Below are 21,968 nucleotides of genomic sequence, written 5' to 3' on the forward strand. Positions count from 1 at the left end.
AGGTTGCAGTCAGCCAAGATTGCTCCACTGCACTCCAGCCTGGGCGACAGCGTGAGATTCTGTCTCAAACAAAACAAAACAAAAAAGTATCTTTCTATAAAATCAATATATACGTCACACATTTTTTGGTAGTAATCCTATACTCTGTAGCATTAGGAAGATTATTTTATGGATGTGAAAGAGTAACAAGTGGTTACTGCCCTGTAGAAAAATTCCCCAGTCAACATGGAAAGCTTGAAGGACTGAGGGCTGAGTGGTTCATATTTTGTGTTTTGATACAAACCTGTAACACAACAGTGATTAATAATAAGCCTGAAGCTGCAGATCTCTGTATAATTTGGAAGCACCATGGAAGATCACTGTGAAATTTAATGCATGTAAAATTTTGAAAAATTCGGATAAGCCTGCTCACTTTTTAATCAAGCATTTAAAATATGAAATTAATTTATACATATGAATCAGATTATGGGTGTATATTGTGATACTTTTAGTCTGTATTAATAAATATGTGTTTTCTGAAAGACGTTTTACTTAGATACTTGGTAAACTTTTTAAAGGAAGATTGTAATCCAAAAATAATTTTAGATTTAATCAGTACCTTGTTTGTTTCCATCAATATTAAATAGGAAAATAGTGTCAGTGTAGTTATCTACATGATTTCTCATTGTTTTTCTTTGAGGCTGTTATCAGTTGATGGCCAGGCCATACATATTGATTTTTAGCTGTGACAGTTGAAGCAGATCAATTTTACCCCTTGAGATTTGTAAGAGATAATTTTGAAGTTCTCTACCTCGTTATCATCTCATATTTGCCTTTATGATGTGTACTAGAGGAATATTTTACTATTATGCTTAATTTTGATGGTGAAATATTTTTGGTTGTGGTGAAAGCTTTATATATTTCAGAGAGATTCCTATCATTCTGAATATTTCATTATACCATCTTTAAGTTAGAATAGAAATGTCCACTCTGAAATCACTGCTGAATACCATTTGCTTCTGGCTGTGAATGCTGGACATAACCTTGTTGTGCTGTGATTTGGGTTATAGAACTAAATGGCTTCTGCTCTTTTTCTCCACTGTAATATTTGGGTATGTTGAGCTATATGACAAGGTGAATTTCCATCAAAGCTGAATATATAGTGGATTGCTAGCTGAAGTGACCTGAGGTCAGTTTTGGTTCTCTAAAGGTAGTTTTGATTATTCATCTTTGGCACTAAGTCTTTGCCTGCAGCCTGTAATCTTCCCTCCTCAAGTGTTGTAAGATTAAAACTGTTCTAGAGGCGTGGTACACATTGCTTAAGATTAAATATAGAATCCTAGGCAACTGGTTGTAGGGAGTCAAAGTCATTACTGTTCATTCAGTCTTTCTGAAATGACTAAATGATAATTTATTTAGGACAGAAGATGTTCTTAGGCTTAGATCTAAAATTGTGCTGCAGCTTCTCAAAGGACCGAGAGTTATTGTGTTACAAATAAAGTTATGTAATTTCTTTTATTTTTGATGTTTGTAATAGTTTGTCTAGCTTGTTTCACTCCAAATCATAAGCATATTATTTTAGTTTTGCAAGATTATTAGTATAGCTGAATAACACTGCAGATGGTCCCTAATCTATAATTGCTCAGCTTATGATTTTTTTGATTTACAGTGAGTTTATTGGGATGTAACCTTATTGTAAGTTGAAAAGCATCTGTATATCAAGAAGGAATACAGTAACAGACCTCACTATCACTTATTATTGGTTATTTCTGTGTTTTCAAATTATGTCTATTGCTGTTTGAAACTTTTTTGTGCCTGGAAACTTTTTTTCTTTCTTTGTATACTTAAGTTATATTTTATTTTTCTATTGCTGTGTAACAAACCACCCAAAATGTTATGATTTAGACAAGGACAATAGGTTATTTTGCTCACAAATTCTGTAATTTGAGCAAGGCTGTGTTAGCTGGGGTGGGACTGGAGAATATCCTTTCCAGATGGTGCATTCATGTGACTGGCAAGTTGGTACAAGCTGTTTGCTGAGAACTCAGCTGAGGCTATAGGTTGGGAGCCTCAGTTGCACTGTATGTGGGCCTCTACAGGCTGCTTGGGCTTCCTCACAGCGTGGTGGCTGAGTTCCAAGAGTGAGTGTTTCAAGAGTACCAGGTAGAATCTACATGACCATGTCAGACCTAGCCTTGGAGGTAATGTAGCATCACTTCTACCACTTTTCCTTTCCCCATGTACTTCGTTAGTGTTTGTCATGAAAGAAGCAGGTTAGTCCAGATATTGTATAGATGGAGTATTTACTACAATTATGATTTACCTAACAAATCTCTTGTTTTTAGATGTTAAAATAGTTTCATGTTTGTCTTATAAACCAGTGGTCTCCACCCTTTTTGGCACCAGGGACCAATTTCGTGAAAGGCAATTTTTTTTCCAGCAGACCAGAGCTGGGGAGGTGGTTTTGGGATGAAACTGTTCCAACTCAGAAGATCATCAGGCATTACATTCTCATAAGGAGTGTGCTACCTAGATCCCTTGCATGTGCAGTTCACAATAGGGTTCACGCTTCTATGAGAATCTGATGGCTCCACTGCTCTGACAGGAGGTGGAGCTCAAGTGGTAATGCTAGCTTGCCTACTGCTCACCTTCTGCTGTGCAGCCGGGTTCCTAACAGGCCACAAACCAGTATTGGTCTGTGGCCTGGGGGCTGGGGACTCCTGCAGTAAACAGTGCTACTGTGAGTATTCTTGTACATAAGCTCATTTGTTCATCACTTTGAGATAAGTTTCTTGAGACGTGACAGGTGTATCTGAAGAAAATAACATTTTTAAGGCTTTTGAGAAACAACATCTCACTTTCCTACTAGCCGTTTGTAAGATTTATCTGTTTACCTATGACCATTCCAACACTGGCTGCTATCCATTTTTATCTTTGCTACTCTACTTTGCAATAAAATGAATTCTTTTTTTTTTTGCGTGGCTCAATTATGAATATTATTTGCACAGTCATACATATGGAATATACATATTGACTTGTAATATAACTGTTGGATAACTGAGAGAGGAGAAATGTATATTTGAGGGGCAAGGAGCAGGAAAGAAACAGAGGTATAATTAGAAAAGAGAAATAGCTAAATTCAGATTAATTACACTTGGTGAACAAAAATTGGGAAGTAGAAGTGTGGGGAGTAGATGGCTATTTTTATAAACATTGTAGATTTTTTAATTAAGCAAAAAGTATTTTAATATGTAATAAAAATCAAATTCAGTTAAATTCAGTGTCTGTCTCTGGATCATGTAAGAAATGGATGATTTTTCTTTTGTCTCTAATTTTCTATATTTTTCAGAGTTTTTATAACTTACATGAATACATTTTTGTGAAGAAAATTAACATGCTTCAACTTTTTAAACAACTGTATTTTACTTATCCAGACAAAAAGTATATCTTTAAATCATTCACTAAACAATAATTTACAGTATTAATAATATCGATATCCACATGCTAATGAGTATAAGAAAATAATGTATGTATGATGACAAATTCTTTTTTTAAACCATTGAAACAATGTAAATATGGAAATGAACATATTTCACAGTTAGCCAAGCACACTGTGTTTACATCTTAGCTTGGACCTATACAAAAGCTTCCAGTAGTTCTTTCAATTTTCAAAACACCAGTAAGGGATGTGAGGGCAATCTGGCTGTGACATCTGTTGCCTCATTGATCACCAGGGTTCATTCAGTTGATCTGACTGGCTAGGCAGGTGTCCCCTTCCTCCCTCATGGCTCCATGTGTGTTCCAGCCAAAGCCCTGTGTTTGATCAGATCCTTCCTTGATTGAGGAGCACCATACTTTGGTCAAGGGTGTACAGGTAGCTGTGCTCCCTTGCTAGAACCTCCAAACAAGCTCTTAAAACACCATTAAGATTAAGAAAATGTAAAGAGAAAACAACAAAAGCCTAACCAGCTTTGACATCATTGATATTTACCTCCCCTGTCTTTTATCAATGCATAAACTCACATTTTTACTTAGTCATATTCTGTGGATACCTGTGTAATCTGGTTGTGCTTTTTCCTAGAAGAAGCCTTGCTAGTTGTGGGATTGGTATAAGGTAAAAGACTCCCCAGGAGGGGAAGGTGTCAAAAATGTTTTGGTTTCCTGAGGCTTCTGTTTCCTCATCTATAAAATAAATCCGATAATATCTTCCTTAAAGGAGTAATTGAAATAATATATTTAAATCAGCTACCACAGTGCCTGACTCAGAGTAAGCATATAGTAGATATTTTTCCTTCCTTCATCATACTTTCATATTTTTAAAAGGATTCTTTTTTTTTTTTTTTTTTTTTTTTGAGACAGAGTCTCGTTCTGACGCCCAGGCTGGAGTGCAGTGGTGTGATTTCGGCTCACTGCAACCTCTGCCTCCTGGGTTCAAGCAATTCTCTGCCTCGGCCTGTCGAATAACTGGGATTACAGGCTCCTGCGACCACACCCAGCTAATTTTTGTATTTCTAGTAGAGATGGGATTTCACCATCTTGGCCAGGCTGGTCTTGGACTCCTGACCTTGTGATCCACCTGCCTCAGCCTCCCAAAGTGCTGGCATTACAGGCATGAGCCACTGCGCCTGGCTTAAATGGATTCTTATTCTTATAAATTTTGTATGTCTTTGACTACTAGTGATGACAACCATGTTTTAATTTGCTTATTGATGGTAGAGTCCTTTTATCAGTTGTTTCTTGTTCATATCATTTTGTTTTTTTATTGGAGTGTTCATACATACTTTTTAATTGATAAACGTTATTTATAATAAAGATAGTGATTCTTTGCAATACATTTTCCAAGGTAATATATTCATTTTGAAAGATGTATAGTATTATAAGATTGCTTCCTCCACTCCTTACTTAAATTTTTAATTTGGAGTCTTTCTAGTATAAGAAATAAAGTAAGGATATCATTTAATGAATAGTCTGTCCTTTATCTTTTCTAGAGTCTTAAATATACTTTTGTTTGTTTTCCTCTTTGTATTGTCTTTTCCACAACAGTTTTCATAAATGAATACTTCTCGCAGATTTATGCTTTATTATATTTTTATTATGTATTTGGACAAAAGCCTAAGTCATTACATCACGACTATGAGAAATGTTATTGTAATTCTCTCCACTTTATTTTAAAGTTGAAGAAACTGAATCATAGTGGTTATTTTGTTAAGAAATGTGGCATTTGAAGTCAGGTCTTCCTGATTCCAAAGCTCAAATTATTTGCCAGCATATTATACTGCCACTCCATTTATTCAAGTGCCCTATTATTACTCAGTAAAAATCGGTAGTTTTCTGTGTCTAAGTCCTACATTTCTCTTTTAAGTTTTTTGTTTTCTTTGTAGAGACAGGGTCTTGCTGTGTTGCCCAGGATAGTCTTGAACAATCCTCCTGCTTTGGCCTCCCAAAGTGCTTGGATTACAGGTGTGAACCACCATGCCTGATCTACTTTTTTTTTGGTATGGTTTGTATTTTTGTTGCTATTTATCAATGAGATTTCCAAAGTTAAACTGTAATTATAGTAATTACAAACATGGTAAAAATACAATTGATGCTTTTTCTTTTTGAGATGCCTAGTAAAGTAACTAGATAACCATAAAGATTGAAGACTCCGTAGTAATTATGTGTGCAGGTGCTCACGCCTGTAATCCCAGCACTTTGGGAGGCCGAGGCGGGTGGATCACAAGGTCAGCAGATCGAGACCATCCTGGCTGACACGGTGAAACCCCGTCTCTACTAAAAATACAAAAAAAAGTTCGCCAGATGTGATGGCGGGCACCTGTAGTCCCAGCTGCTCTGGAGGCTGAGGCAGGAGAATGGCGTGAACTTGGGAGGCGGAGCTTGCAGTGAGCTGATATCGTGCCACTGCACTCCAACCTGGGGGACAGAGCGAGACTCTGTCTCAAAAAAAAAAAAAAAAAAAAAAGCGACACTTCCTGGCTCTCTTGCTCTCTCTCCTGTCACCATGTAAGACATGCTTTGCTTCTCTTTCAACTTCTACCATCACTGTAAGTTTCCTGAGGCCTCCCCAACCATGTGGAACTGTGGGTTAATCAAACCTCTTTCCTTTATGTATTACCCAGTCTCAGGTAGTATCTTAAGAGCAGTGTGAGAACAGGCTAATACAATAGTGTTTTTACTGTTAGCTTTTATTTTATTTATTTATTTTATTATTTTTATAAATTAAAAAACCATTTTAAATACTTGGGGGTAGATAGAGCTAAAAAAAGCAGTTGAACTCATGGAAATAAAGAATAGAATGATGGTTACGAGGAACTGAGAAGAGTAGTGGAAAGGAGAGTGGGGGTGGTTAATGGGCCCAAAAATATAGTTAGCTAGAATGAATAAGACCTAGTATTTTTAAGTTCTGCAGTTTGGTTTGTATTTTCTCTTAAGGTTTGTTTAACACAGAGTTTAAAAAATTTGCAGGTAGAAGGGCCTTTTGGATTATTTATGTTTTAATTAATTTCTAGTTTTGTTTGTTTGTTTCCCTGAGACAAGGTCTCACTCTGTTGTCCAGGCTGGAGTGCAGTGATGTGATCATAGCTCACTGTAGCCTCGATCTCCTGGGCTCAAGCAATCCATCCACCTCAGCCTTCTAAGTAGCTAGGACTACAGGCATGTGCCATCATGCCTGGCTAATTATTACTATTATTATTTTTAAGTAGAGAAGAGGTCTTGCTATGTTGTGCAGGCTGGTCTGGAACTCCTGAGCTCAAGCAGTTCTCCTGCCTCAGTATCCAAAAGTGCTGGGATTACAGATGTAAGCCACCATGCCAGCCTAATTTCTAGTTTTATTGCATTGTAATCATAAAAATTATTTTTACTTTGTGGAGTATATTAATATTTTTTCATGATCTGTTATATGATCAATTTAAAGGATCATTTTATGTTAAGAAAAAGATATGTGTTCCATTATTTGAATATAAAATTTGATATCTACCCATAATATCTAACCTATTGTTTATGTGATTTAGGTCTTCTATATCCTCACTTATTTTTGTTCTTTTGAGTCTCAGACTGACAGTAGTATGATAAAATATTTTATTGCTTCTTATATCCTGTGTAGTTTTCACTTTACAAAGGTGGTTGCTATACTATTTAAGGCATAACACTCATTACTATAATTATTGCTGTTATACATTGTGAATGGTATATAATATATAATATGTACATATATTGTATGTATAATAAATCCAGTATATGTATATACATATAATATATACATATATGTACTATAATATATACATATATGTACTATAATATATAACTTATAAATAACAGTTTATATTTTATGTATAATATGTATCATTTTTTAATTTTAAAATTTATGTGTAATGAAATTTACTTTCAATGAAATTTACCTTTGTGGGGACTCAGTTCTGTGAGGTTTAATATATGCATAGACTCTTGTTACCACCACCAGAAAGATGCAGAACAATTCCAGTTTCCCAAAGAATGACCTTGTGCTGCATTTTTCTTAGGCAAACCACCCTCCATCCCAGTCCCTGGCAATCACTGATGTCTTCCTGCCCCTATAGCTTTATCTTTTCCAGAATGTCATATAAATGGAATCACACTGCATATAATCTTTGCAGCTGGTTTCTTTCAGTTAATACAGTGCAGTTAAGATTCATCCATGTCACTGCATGTCTCAGTAGTGCATTACTGCTGAGTACTGTTTCATTATGTGGATGTACCACAGTTTATTTATTCATGTACACACCGAAGGACATGTGAACTGTTTTCGGTTTTTGACTGCAGGTTAAATATCCCTTATCCAAAATGCTTGAGACCAGAAGTGTTTCAGATTTCAGTGTTTTTGGGTCTTGTAATATTTGTATATACATAATGAGATATCTTGGGGATGGGACCCAAGTCTAAGCACAAAGTTTATTTGTGTTTCATACACACCTTGTATAAAATAAGGCCAAGGTAATTTCATACAATATTTTAAATATTTTCAGTGCATGAAACAAAGTTTGTGTTAAGTATTTATGTGTGGAATTTTCCACTTGCATTTTATCAGTACTCAAAAAGTTTTGGATTTGGGAGCATTACAGATTTTAGATTTTTGGATTTGGAATACTCAATCTGTATTATAACTAAATATTGCTATCAATTTTTTTGTACAAGATTTTCTGTGAACTTAAGTTTTTATTTCATTAGAATACTTAGAAGTAGGATGGTTGAGGCATATATGATAGGTATATATTGAACATTTTAATGAAACTGCCAAACTGTTTTCCAGGATTCCTGTACCATTTCTGCATTCCCACTAGCAATGTTTGAAAAACTTCAGTTGCTCTACATACTCACCATTTTTCATGTTAGTCATTCTAATAAGTTCATTGTTGTATCTCAGTATGATTTTAATTTGCACTACTGTAATGATTATTATATTGAGCATCCTTGCATCTATTCGACAGATACATATTTTCTTTGGTGAAACGTCTGTTTAAATATTTTGTTCATTAACATTTTTTTTCTTAATTTTGAGTTTGGAGAGTTCTTTATATATTCTGGGTACAAATATTTTCTCTGAGTATGTGGCATGTCTTTTCTTACAGTGTCCTTCACGGGAGAAATTTTCGTTTTGATGAAGTTGACTTATATTCAGTTGTATAATACATTTTGGGTTAATTTCTGCATATGGAGTGAGGAATGAGTTTAAGTTAACATTTTTGCTTGTGGATGTTCAGTTGTTCCAGCATCATTTGGTCATATGATTAGCCTTTTTCCAATGTTGCCTTTGCACCTTTATTGTAAACTGATGGACTATATTTCTAAACTCTAGTTTGTTTCCTTGTTCTATGTGTCTATCATTTTGTCAATACTACATTGTTTTGATTACCATAGTTTTTTGTATGTCTTAAAATTATTGTACGATTCTTGCATATCCTCCCAAAATTGTTTTGCATATTCTAGTTTTTATTTTACCTTTCCATAGAAATTTTAAACTCAGTTTATAGCCACAAAATACCCTGTTGGCATTTTGACTGAAGTTGCATTAAGTCTATAGGTAAATTTGGGGAGAATTGATGACTAACTTGAGTCTTACTACATGAACATGGAATGTCTTTTCATTATTTATAGGTTTGAAAAGTTTTCTTTCATCACGATTTTAGAATTTTTAATGTACAGATTCTGTAGATGTTTTGTTAGGGTGAAAGCAATACTTCTTTGTTGTTGTTGTGGTTGGAGCTATTGAAAAGTGGTACTTTAAAAAGGATTTATTTTCCAGTTGTTCATTATTGGTATATTGAAATATACTAGATCTTGCTAAACTCATAAGTTATAGAAGCTTTTTTTTGTAAATTCCTTGGGATTTTCTACATAGGTAATCATGTCATCTGCAAATATTTCTTTCATTGAAATCTAAATGTCTTTTATTTATTTTTCTTCTTATGCTGGCTACAGCTTTCAGTAAAATACTGAATCATGGGTGATGAGAGTGGACATCTTTGCTTTCTTCTCAGTTTCTGGGGAAACACCTAGTCTTTCATCATTATGATGTTAACTGTAGGTTTTTTTTCTACTTGCCTTTTTTCACATTGAGGAGGTCTCTTTTATTCCTAGGTTGCTGAGAGTTTTTATCGTGAATGGATGTTGAATTTTATAAATTTTTTTATTAGTAATTCATTGTTATGTGATATTTCTTGTTTCATCAATTAATTATGATGAATTACACTTATTGTTTTTCAAATGTTGAATCGGCTTTGGATTCCTGGGATAAACCTCACTTGGTCATCATGTTTTATTCCTTTAATGTATACTGGATCAACGTGCTTATATTTTGTTGAGGAGTTTTTGCATCTGTGTTCCTAAGGTATACTGTCTATACCTCCTTGTCTTGTATAACTAAGTGACTTGGACCTTTTTGATGTCTATAAATGCTTATTTAATGATAGTTCCTTCAAATTGAGCTGGTACAGTACAGTTTACCTCTCCCTCAATTTTATCTTGTTTTGTTTTTTGTTTTGGTTGAGTGGTATCTTAGTATGTTTGGGCTGCTGTAACAAGGTACCTTAGACCAGGTAATTTATAAATAATGGAAATGTATTGCTCACCGTTCTGGAGGCTGGGGAGTCCAAGATCAAGGCACTAGCAGATTTGGTGTCTAGTGTGGGCCCATTTGTCATAGATAGTGTCTTCTTTGTTTCCTTACATGTTGGAAGGGGTAAATAAACTCAGGTCTCTTTTATAAGGGTACTAACTTCATTCATGAGGGTGTAGTCCTTATGACCTAATTACCTCCCAAAGGCTCCACGTTTTAACACTGTTACATTGGGGATTAAGTTTAATATATGAATGGGGGCAGGAAAAAACATTCAGACCATAGCAGGTAAAATCAGAGTTTTGGCTGGACACGGCTCACGCCTGTAATTCCAGCACTTTGGGAGGCCAAGGCAGGCAGATCATGTGGTCAGGAGATGGAGACCATCCTGGCTAACACGGTGAAAATCCTTCTCTACTAAAAATACAAAAAATTAACTGGACATGGTGGCACACGCCTGTAGTCCCAGCCACTCAGGAGGCTGAGGCAGGAGAATCGCTTGAACCCGGGAAGTGGAGGTTGCAGTGAGCCAAGACTGCGCCACTGCACTCCAACCTGGGCAACAGAGTGAGACTCCGTCTCCAAAAAAGAAAAAAAAAGAGTTTTTATCAACTGAAATGTTTTTTGTTTTCATTTTTTGTTGTCTTTATAGGAAATAGGTTTATATGGATAGCTTTATATGAAACTTGCCTCCTATGTTCTGTATTTTTTGAAATACCTTAAATTATCCTTGGTTGATGTGATATTCCACATGGAAGAGATCAGAGGTTTCAGTTGTTTCTAGTACTCTTACTTTCTTAGTCCTTTAGTTCTTTTCTTAGTTATTGATATTTATATATCAAGAAAATCACCTTTATTAAAATAATGTACTGCAAATATTTTCTCTAATTCATGTGGTTTTTTTCTTTATAGCGTTTCATTTCTATGTGGCATTTAACATTTTTTTATTTACATTTCTCACACTTATTTTATTCTTTCTAATAAATTATTTACGAACATTTTCCCCAGTCTGAGATTGAAATATGTATGTATGTATGTATATATGTTTGTATGCCTACCTCCCGTGGCCTCTTCTAGATCTTTGAATCATTTTGTGTTTATTTTTTAAATCTTAGATTTGTTTGGTGTTTATTTTGAAGTAGGACATGAGACAGGCTCCAACATGCATATGTACTCGGTCTGTTAATTTTGTGTAGATCAATATGTAGTGAACCTTTCTTTGTTTACATCACTTTGTATTTCAAATTACATTCAGGTGCTTCAGATAGTCTGTCAGTTTCTTCTCCTGAGTTCTCTCTGGGGGCCTTGGACCAGCTTCTGTACAGGTAGGCTGCCTTCTGTCTGGTGAAGGCTGTCACCTTGGAATAATCCTGAGATTCCCTTTGCCACTTTCCTTTGTTCAATATTCTCATCTTCCTTTTTTTTAAATTTCCTCATTGTGAATGTTGAGGGTATTCAGTGGAGTTGATGGTATGATACATGATTTTGGAAAGATAACGAAAAGCCAGACCATGAAGAGCCTCATATGTCATAATGAGTTTTAGCTTCTTTTTAATGGTTGTGTAACTATTGAGAATATTTTATAGGTGAGTTACATTTGCTTTTATAGAGGGTCCACTGTGGCTAAAATTTATAGAGTAGATGGAATAAAGGAAAATTAAATAAAGCCTGTTGTAGTAATTCAGGAAAGATATAATGGTGCATAGAAATAAGACAGCCATATTAGGGGTGTCATTTTCACAGAGCTTAGGGTTAATCGGGCTTGAAAGAAAGGAAAGAAGAAGGGTCAAGGATAGTACTGAGACTTCTGAGTTTGGCTAGTATATTGGTCCTCAGGCACTGAGTTTAATTTTGGACATACAGTGTAAATGATTGCAATAGATCCTTTGCCTACATTCACCAAATGTTAACATTTTACTATGTTTACTTTATAATTTATCTTTCTCTGTCTTTATCTCTTTCACTTTGTGTGCACGGATGTGTTGAGTGTGTGTGTGTTTTCTGACCCACTTGAGAAGTTTGTGGACGTGATGCTTTTCTAATTCTAATTACTTCACTGAAACAAGCCGTGAATTTCAAAATCAGGAAATTAACATTGATTCAGTGTTGTTAGCTAATCTACAGACCTTACAGAACTTCCAGATCTTGAATTGCAATCAGTTATCATGTCTTTTTAATCTCTTATAATCTGGAAGAGTTTTTCAGTCTATAATTGCTGGAAATTTGAATGGCTTTGGAATTATGTATGTATATGTTGGGGGTTGTGTTGACAGAGGAAACGGACTTGTGATTGTGGTCCTTAGACCACAGAGTATAAATTAGAATCAGGAATGGACTCTGGGGATGGATTTTCTACTGTCTAGTTGCTGCAAAGGTAGAAAACAGATCTTCTACTCAAGGATGACTGCATTGATTTGTTTTTTACCTGAGATAAATACTTTGGCTTTGATAATTCGGTTCAGGAACTAGGTGAGACTGATGCTTAGATATGTTTTTATCCTTAAGTAGCATAGAATTTACATGGCATATACATGACTATGTAAATTATTCCTACCTGGAAACATAGCACCAAATAGAAAAGGATTGGAGTGTGGCCAAAAAAAAAAAAAAAAATTGAGCTTCTTAAATCTGTCTTGGACACACAGTGTTACTGTTAGGTGCTGGCACCTCTTAAGCTCTCTTGGGAACTTATATATTCCTGTTCTCTGTAGCCATCTTGCTGATATTATGATTCTATATTTCTGACTACTTACATTCATTAACCATGTATGTGCGTGTGTGTCTGTGTTCTGTTTGCATATTTATAGAAATTATTTATAGTCTGTCTTTTAAAAGCGAAAGTAGCACTATTCCTTGTCAATACTTAGTCCTTTGTGTTGAATTATACCTTTAATTAAAGAGTGTTATATGAGTATATGTTTCTTTGTGTCATGTATTGAATATTATCTTTATTTTATGTCTGTTAAGCCCTCGGATGTGTAGACTAGAGATATGATCTCTCTATATGCAGCTCTTCTTGGAGATTTATATCTACATGCAGTTGTGACTGACAGTTGTATTATTTGCTGCCACATTTCCAGTTGTGTGATTGAGTAGTTAACAGGCAGGCTTTGTCATTCAGTTGGCCTGGATTTTATCCAACTCTGAATTTGGGTAAATTGCTTAACTTTTCAATACTCATTTTTTCTCTTTAAAGCGGGGACAATATTGTCAACTTTTTATGACTAATTTTCAGATTTAAATGAGATAGTATTAAAATTTAGTTATGGGATCTAGCACAAATTGAGAATGCAAAAACAGTAGTTGACATTATTTTACTTTCTGCCATCTGCTTGATTATTATAGTCTGTTCACTCTGAGAATTGAGACTGACCTATTTTGTTATGTTCTCTCAAAAAAAAATTTTAAATGTCTTCCACAGGATTTTGTCTCCACAGTTATCCGTTTACTCGACAGCCCCTCAACATACATTAGAGCAAAAGCCTTCCTGGTTCTTCTATATATTTTGATTTATAACCGTGAGATGTTGCTGCTCAGTTGCCAAGCAAGGTAAGATTTTCTCTGATGGTTTCATCAGTAACTTCAATTTAGTGCCTGTTGTATTAGTAGTTGCAGGGTATTTCTTGGTCTCTGTGTATCTGGTATATTTTTTTAAGGGTTTTTCCAGGGGTTTAATATTTCACTTGTAATCTCAGCTTGGAAGTACTGAGGACCCAGAGAAGACCTCTGAAACTATGGCGGGATGAGAAATGCCTTGTGTGTCCTTGATATGGTTTGGCTCTCTGTCCCCACCCAAATCTCACCTTGAATTATAATCCCTATAATCCTCATGTGTCAGGAGTGGGACCAAGTGGGGGTAATTGGATCATGGGAGTGGTTTCCCCCATTCTGTTCTTGTGATAATGAGTGAATCTCACCACATCTGATGGTTTTATAAGCATCTGGCATTTCCCATGCTGGCACTCACTACATCCTGCCGGCTGTAAAGAAGGTGCCTGTTTTTCCTTTACCCTCTGCCATCATTGTAAGTTTCCTGAGGCCTCCCCAGCAATGTGAATCAATTAAACCTCTTTCCTTTATAAATTATCAAGTCTCAGATATTTCTTCACAGCAGTGTGAGAATGGGCTAACACAGCCCTAGATCTGAGAACAGTCCAAAGTAGGGTGTTGAGATGGTTCTGGTTTGTACCTTTGGGAGTCAATATTAGACCAGTGGTTTGGTTGTAATTTTCCTTATTGTGAGATTCTGGAATAAGTAGCTGAAGGCTCAGAAGGAGGAGCAGGGAAGGGGATGAGAGTTTATGGACTGGTCCTAGGAAGGACAGGTCTTTCTCCGGGCTTGTAACTCTTTCCTCTAAAAGGAGGAGCTGTTCTAGATGCTCCTCAAGTTCGCTTCCTGTTCTGATGCTTTCTGATTAACACCTTCTGAACCATCTGATCTGTGCTATATTGAAGCCCAGAGGAGCCCTGACAATTTGGTTTAATGTGTGTTTCTAGATCCAGGTTTTTACTTGTTCTGGAGTACTGAGCAGAGTCTGGTATTGCTGAGATTGATCTAGATTAGGGGTTGGCATTTTTTTTTTTTCCTGTTAACAGTGAGAAAGTAGGCTTTGTAGGTCAAGAGGCAAAATTGGGGCTATGATATACCTACCTATATAACAAACAAGACAACAAATTTCCATGTGTATTTTTGGAGACAGAGTCTTACTCTGTTGCCCAGGCTGGAGTGCAGTGGTGTAATCACGGCTCACTGCAGCCTTGAGCCGCACACCAGGCCCAAGTGATCCTCTCACTTCAGCTTCCAGAGTAGCTGGAACTACAGGTGTATGCCATCATGCCCAGATAATTTTGAAAATATTTTGATAGAGACAGGGTCTCACTGTGTTGTCCAGGCTGGTCTTGAACTCTTGGGCTTGAGTGATCCTCTGCCCACATCTCACATACTTGATGTCAAGGTGTTGGCTGGTGCTGAGATTCTCAGTTGAGGCTCGGAGTCCTCTTCCAGGCTCATTGATTCTTGGCAGAATTCACGTTCTTGCAGTCTTTGGACTGACATCCTCACTTTCTTGCTGGTGTTTGGCTGCGGTTCACTCACAGCTTCAGGAATCTGTCCTTCTTCTTCATTGACATTTACTGCATACCTGTTTACTTTATCTTGGTGGCCAGCAAGATTGCTTCTCATGCCTTGAAAAGCAGAGACTCATCCCCCTCATACTTCGAACATCTTTGACTTCCCTCCTCTGCCATCAATCAGATAAAATGAATTTTAAATGTCTCACTTGATTAGCTTAGGCTCACTCAGATAATCTATATATCTTAAGATTAATGGAATTGGGACTTTAATTATGTCTTCAAACTCACTTCCCAATACAGATGCTCCTTGATTTACAGTGGGGGTTGCATTTCAATAAACCCATCACAAGTTGAAAATATCATGTCAAAAATGCAATACATCTAATCTACTGAACATCACAGCTTAGCCCAGCCTACCTTAAATGTGCTCAGAACACTTATATTGGCCTGTAGTTTTGCAAAATCATCTAATGCAAAGCCTATTTATTTTTTATTTTTTCAATATGGAGTCTCGCTTTGTCGTGCAGGCTGGAGTACAGTGGTGTGATCTCGGCTCACTGCAGTCTCTGTCTCCCAGGTTCAAGTGATTCTCCTGCCTCAGCCTCCTGAGTAGCTGGGATTACAGATGCGCGCTGCCATGCCTGACTAATTTTTGTATTTTTAGTAGGGATGGGGTTTCACCATGTTGGCCAGGCTGGTCTTGAACTCCTGACCTCAAGTGATCCACCTGCCTTGGCCTCCTAAAGTGCTGGGAGTACAGGTGTGAGCCACCGCACACTGCCCACAAAGCCTTTTTTTTTTATAATAAAGTGTAAAATATCTCATGTAATTTATTGAATACCACCCTGAAAGTAAAAGCAGAATAGTTAGTATGAGTATTCCATGTATGGTTTCTACTGAATATTGTTTTTGCACCTTCTCAAACTGACATATCATAAAATTGCAAGTTGAATCATTGTAAGTTGGGTACCAGCTGAAGTATCCCGATTAGTATTTGAATAGCCAGGATGGTGGGGCTTTGGGGGCAGGGGGATCTTTAGCATTCTGCCAACCATCACCATCCCCAGAATGGAGGGCTACACAGCTGTGGAAAGGCACAAGGAAGATGTCTGTACACAGCCATGGATCATCTACAAGATATTATTATCCTGATGAAAGTCAGATGTAGAATAGTATTCGTAGCATACTGTTAATACCTTTTGTCTAAGAAAGGGGGTGAAAACAGAGAATATATGTGCCTTTACTAATATTTTACAAAAGACAGAATGGAAAGTTAAATAAATTACAAGAGTGACAATTTACAGGATTAGGAAGAGAATAAGGAAGGTGCAGGGGCAGGAATGAGCTATGCTTCTCTGAATGTACCTGCTTTATGGTCTAGACTTAAGAAACATGTAAATGTTTTATATAATGTTAAAAATAAAAATGAGAAAAATAAAGTGGTCTTGAAAAATTGAAAACAATCTGTGTGTCAAGTTTGTGGTATGATTCCCCAGGGAAGAGAGATTTAAAGCGAGTGCTTTTAAATCACGGTATTATGGCAGAATATTTCTATCGTAATATATTTTAGTGACCAAAATCCCATTAAGAAACCTTAAACTGCATTCAGTGTTCTTGTCGTCAGTGTTCATATATGTATTGCCATTTGAAACTATTACATATATATAGATGGTGTGTGTGTGTCTGTTTGTGTGTGTATATATATATGCTCTCTTCGGTGTGTGTGTATATATATGGTCTCTATATATGGTGTGTGTCTATGTGTGTGTATATGTATGTGACCTCTCTATATATGGTATATATATGTCTCTATGGTGTGTGTGTTTGTGTGTGTGTGTGTGTGTGTGTATATATAGTCTCTATATATATGGTAAGAGAAAACTAATAATTATGCTAATTCCAGTAATAACCAATATTATCAGTGTAAAATGTACAATTATAAAAATATAAGTAAAATTATCTCATCCTTAATTTGACTCTAAAGTGTTAGCATAAACTCATTTATTTTTCTGTCTTTTTAAAGAAATTATATATTTCATAGTTTTATCTACTTGTGTTAGTTTGCTCAGGCTGTCATAACAGTACCACAGATTGGGCAACTTAAACCACATACATTTATTTTCTCACAGTTTCATCAGCTACAGATCCAAGATCAAGGTGCCAGCAGGTTTGGTTTCTGGTGAGGTCTTTCTTCTTGGCTTACATAGAGGGCTGCCTTCTTCCTGTGTCCTCACACGGCCTTTGCTTTGTGTTTGCGCACTCATGGTGTCTTTTCCCCTTTAAGTACACCATTGCTGCTGGATCAGGCGCCCCCCCCAGCGTGACCTCATTTATCCTTAATTACCCCCTTAAATCTCCAAATACAGCCCTATCTTCAAACACACACGTCTTCAAATATAGTCACATTGAGGGTTAGGGCTTCAGCATATGAATTTTGGAGGGAACAGAATTCAGTTTATAACACTGAATTCAAGTTTTAATTCCTAAATACCATTTTCTACTCAAATCATGGCCTCTTGTATAAATAGGTTCCAAGTCCCTGGCACAGCTTTGCATTTAGACCAGAAATGAACAAATTGAGGCTGGGGCATGTCAGTCCTGAAAGCGAGGAATTTATCAGAGACTTCTAAGGTCATGTTAAAAGGAATGCAGGAGCCAATGTGAAGGAGCCTCTACTGGCCAAAGATGGAATTTCAAGAGTTCTTTATATATTTTAGATATGAGTCCACTGTTAGATATATGGTTTGCAAATTTTTTCTCTTCGTGTGTAACTTGTCATCTTATCTTAACAGGATATTTTACAGAACCAAAGTTTTGAATTTTAATGGGTTCACTTTATCAATTTTTCCTTTAGTGGTTTGTATTTTTGATGTCAAGAGTAAGAACTCTGTCTAGATCCCAAAGATTTTCTCCCATGTTTTAAAAAATATTTTTTATGATTATACGCTTTACATTTAAGTTTGTGATCCATTTTGAGTTAATTTCCATATAAAGTATAAAGCTTAGTTAGAGGTTTTCTTTTGGTTTTGGTTTTGGTTTTTGCCTGTGGATATTTAATTGCTCTGGTGTTATTTGTTAAAAGGGCTATCTTTCCTGCATTGAATTGCTTTTGTACATCGTCAGACATCATTTGGGCGTATTTGTATGGGGCTGCTTCTGGGTTCTCTAAACTTTTCAATTGATCTGTGTGTCTGTCCCTTTATCAATACAACATTGTCTTGATTACTGTAATTAAGATTACTTGATCATCATAAGGCTTAATATTGGACAGAGTGATCTCCTCTTTTTATTCTTCTTTGTCAAGATTGTTTTAGCTGTTCTGGGACCTATATGCTTTTCCATATAAGCTTTGAAATGAGCTTGTTTATATTTGCCAAAACCTTACTGGGCTATCATTAAACTAATGCATCAATACAAGGATAGTTGAATATTTACTCTATGGTCTGCTGATCCTTGAATGTGGTGTCTCTATTTATTTAGTTTTTTTTTTTTTTAAACCTTCTTTCATTAGCATTCTATAATTTCAGCATGTTTTGTTAAGTACATACGTAGTATTTCTTTTTGGAGGGGAGCAATTGTAAATGGTATTGCATCATTAATTTCAGTTTCCACATTTAATTGATGTGTTTGTTGATTTTATGTTCTACAACCTTACTAAACTCACTTATCAGTTCTAGGTTTTTTTTTCTCGTTCCTTCCCTCCCTCCCTCCTTCCTTCCCCTCCCTCCCTCCCTCCCTCCCTTCCTTCCTCTTTCTTTTCTTTCTGATTCCAGGAGATTTTCTATATAGCCAATCATGTCATCTGTAAATGCGGACAGTTTTATTTTTTTCTCTCTTGTTTGTGTGCCCTTTATTTTTATTGCCTTATTATAGTATTTAGAATTTCCAGTACTATGTTGAATAAGAGTGGTGAGAGCAGATGTTCTTGCCTTGTTTCTGGCTTTGTAGGGAAGACAGTTTTAGGCCTCCACTGTTAAGTATGAAGTTACTCTAGATTTTTTGTAGATATTCTTTATCAGTGGAGGAAGGTCACTCTCATTCTTATTCTTTTTTTTTTTTTTTTTTTTTGAGACGAGTCTCGCTCTGTCGCCCAGGCTGGAGTGCAGTGGCCGGATCTCAGCTCACTGCAAGCTCCGCCTCCCGGGTCCACGCCATTCTCCTGCCTCAGCCTCCCAAGTAGCTGGGACTACAGGCGCCCGCCACCTCGCCCGGCTAGTTTTTTTTTGTATTTTTTAGTAGAGACAGGGTTTCACCGTGTTAGCCAGTATGGTCTCGATCTCCTGACCTCGTGATCCACCCGTCTCGGAGTCCCAAATTGCTGGGATTACAGGCTTGAGCCACCGCGCCCGGCCCCCATTCTTATTCTTTATCTCCAATTTTCTTAGAGCTTTTTTTCTCTCATCATGAATGGGTGTTGGATTTTGTCAAATGCTTTTTCTCTATCAATTAATATAACAATGTGATTTTTTTAGCTGTTTCTATACTATATTACATTAATTGTTTTTCAAATTCTACAGCAATTGCATACCTAGAGTAATCTCATGTGGTCACAGTGTGTTAATTCTTTTATATTTTGCTGGTTTTGATTTGCTAATATTTTGTTGAGGATTTTTACTTTTAAGTTCATGAGAGATACTGGGTTATAGTTTGCTTGCTTGCTTTCTCCCTTCTTCCCTTCTTTCCTCTTAGTATTACTATAATACTAGCCTCAGAAAATGAATTGTGATGTATGCCCTCTGTTTCTGTTTTCTGGAAGAGACTGTATGAAATTTGTTAATTTTTCTTTAAATTTTTTGTGGAATTCTCTAGCGAATCCATTGGGGCCTGCAGATTTATCTTCAGGAACTTTTAAATTACAAATTCAATTTCTTTAAATTGCAAGACCGTGCATATTTTAACATTTTACTAGGTCGAGTTTTGGTAGTTTATGGGTTTTGAGAAATTAGTCCATTTTTTCTAAATTATTGTGTTATTAAATATACTTTTTTTCTTGTATTCCATTTTATCTTTTTACTACTGAAGTATTTGTAGTGATATCCCTTTTCATTCCTGATATAGATGATGTGTACCTCTTCTGTTTTTATTTTTATCAGTTTTGCTAGAGATTTATTAATTATCATGGTTTTTTTTTGTGACCAGCTTTTTGTTTTCTCTATCATTTTTCTGTTTTCAGTTCATTCTCTGATTTTTATTTTATTTTCCTTCTGCTTGCTTTGTTTTGCTCTTTTTCTGCTTTCTGAAAGCAGAAACAGATTATTGATTTGAAACCTTTTCTCTTTGTAAAAGGTCTCATGTAGCATTTAGTCCTATAACTCTCTTTCTCAAATGCTTTTATAGCATTTGCATAGATTCGGATTTTTTAAAAAAAATTATGTTGTTTAATGTATCTTTTTAATTTCCTTTGAAACTTCCTCATTGATCCATGTATTATTTAGAGATGTCTTGTTTAATTTCCACATATTTAGAGGTTTTTCTGTTGTCATTATGTTATTGATATATAACTTGATTTTATTATGGTCAGAGAACACACTTTCTGTGATTTCAGTCCTTTTAAATTTGTTGAGGTTTGTCTTGTAGTTTAATGTATGCTCTATTTTGGTGAATGGTACAGGGTGCTTGAAAAGCATGTACATTCTGCTTCTTTTTGGTGGGGATGTTCTTTATATGTCAATTAGATTTCTTTCATTGTGTTGTTTAGATATTCTCTATTCTTACTGTTTTTCTTTCTATTTCTATCAATTTCTGAAAGTAGGGTGTTGGAGTCTGCAGTTATAATTGTGGCTTTGTCTGTTTCTCTTTTCAGCTCTAACAATTTTTGCTTCCTGTATTTGGAGGCCTCATTGTTTGCTGCATACTTACTTAGGGTATTATGTTTTCTTGTGTACAGATGCTTTTATCATTATGTAAGTCCATCTTTGTTTCTAATGCTTTTCTCTGAAGTTTACTTCATTTGCTATTGATACAGCCACTCCTGCCTTTATTTTAAATTAATGTTTGCATTTTATACCTGCTTTCATTTTTTTTTTTACTTTAAACTTATCTATGTCATTGCATATAAGGCAAGTTTCTTATAGACAGCACATTGTTGGGTCATAATTTTGTATCACCTCTGCCGTTTCTGCCTTTTAGTTGGTATATTTGGACCATTTACATTTACATTTACATTTACATTTAAGGTGATTACTGTTATGTCAAGGTTTAAGTCTGACATTTTATTCTTTATTTTGTTTCTCTTTACTTAGCTTCCTTTGGGTTATCTGAACATTTGGGATTCTTTGATTTATTTATAGCACTGTTGAGTATATCACCTTGCATAGTTTCCTTAGTGGTTGCTCTAGTTGTTGCAATATACATACATAACTTATAATAGCCTCTTAGTCATAATATGTTATTACTGTGAATGAAGAGTAAACACCTAGTTTCCTTTTATTTTCCATACTTCCCCTTTACTATCCCTGCTTTTAAAATATAATTGTCTTGGCCAGACACGGTGCTTGGCCAACATGGTGAAACCCCTTCTCTACTAAAAATACAGAGATTAGCTATGCGTGGTTGTGGGCGCCTGTAGTCCCAGCTACTTGGGAGGCTGAGGCAGGAGAGTTGCTTGAACCTGGGAGGTGGAGGTTGCAGTGAGCCAAGATTGTGCCACTGCACTCCAGCCTGGGCAACAAGCAAGATTACCTCTCAAAAAAAGAAAAAAAGATTGTCTTAAGGAAGTTCTCTCTGCATGCTTTGAGCAGTTTATCAGATGGTGTTACATTTTTTGCTTTTAATCATCAAATATTTAAGAAATTTATTAGAAGTAAATTAGACTGTTACATCT

At 35.9% G+C, this 21,968-nt stretch overlaps 1 protein-coding gene across 4 annotated transcripts in view; it reads left to right on the forward strand.

Moving 5' to 3' along the window:
* Positions 1-21,968, forward strand: part of ULK4 (unc-51 like kinase 4) — a 696,865-nt gene that overhangs the window by 181,609 nt on the left and 493,288 nt on the right. For all 4 annotated transcript variants that reach the window (XM_025376619.1, XM_025376622.1, XM_025376621.1 and 1 more), the window contains one exon: positions 13,494-13,621. In XM_025376619.1, coding sequence (XP_025232404.1) covers positions 13,494-13,621 — 128 coding nt within the window. The remainder of the gene's footprint in view (positions 1-13,493; positions 13,622-21,968) is intronic.

This window comes from Theropithecus gelada, chromosome 2 (genome assembly GCF_003255815.1).
Source record: "Theropithecus gelada isolate Dixy chromosome 2, Tgel_1.0, whole genome shotgun sequence".
Lineage (NCBI taxonomy): Eukaryota > Metazoa > Chordata > Mammalia > Primates > Cercopithecidae > Theropithecus > Theropithecus gelada.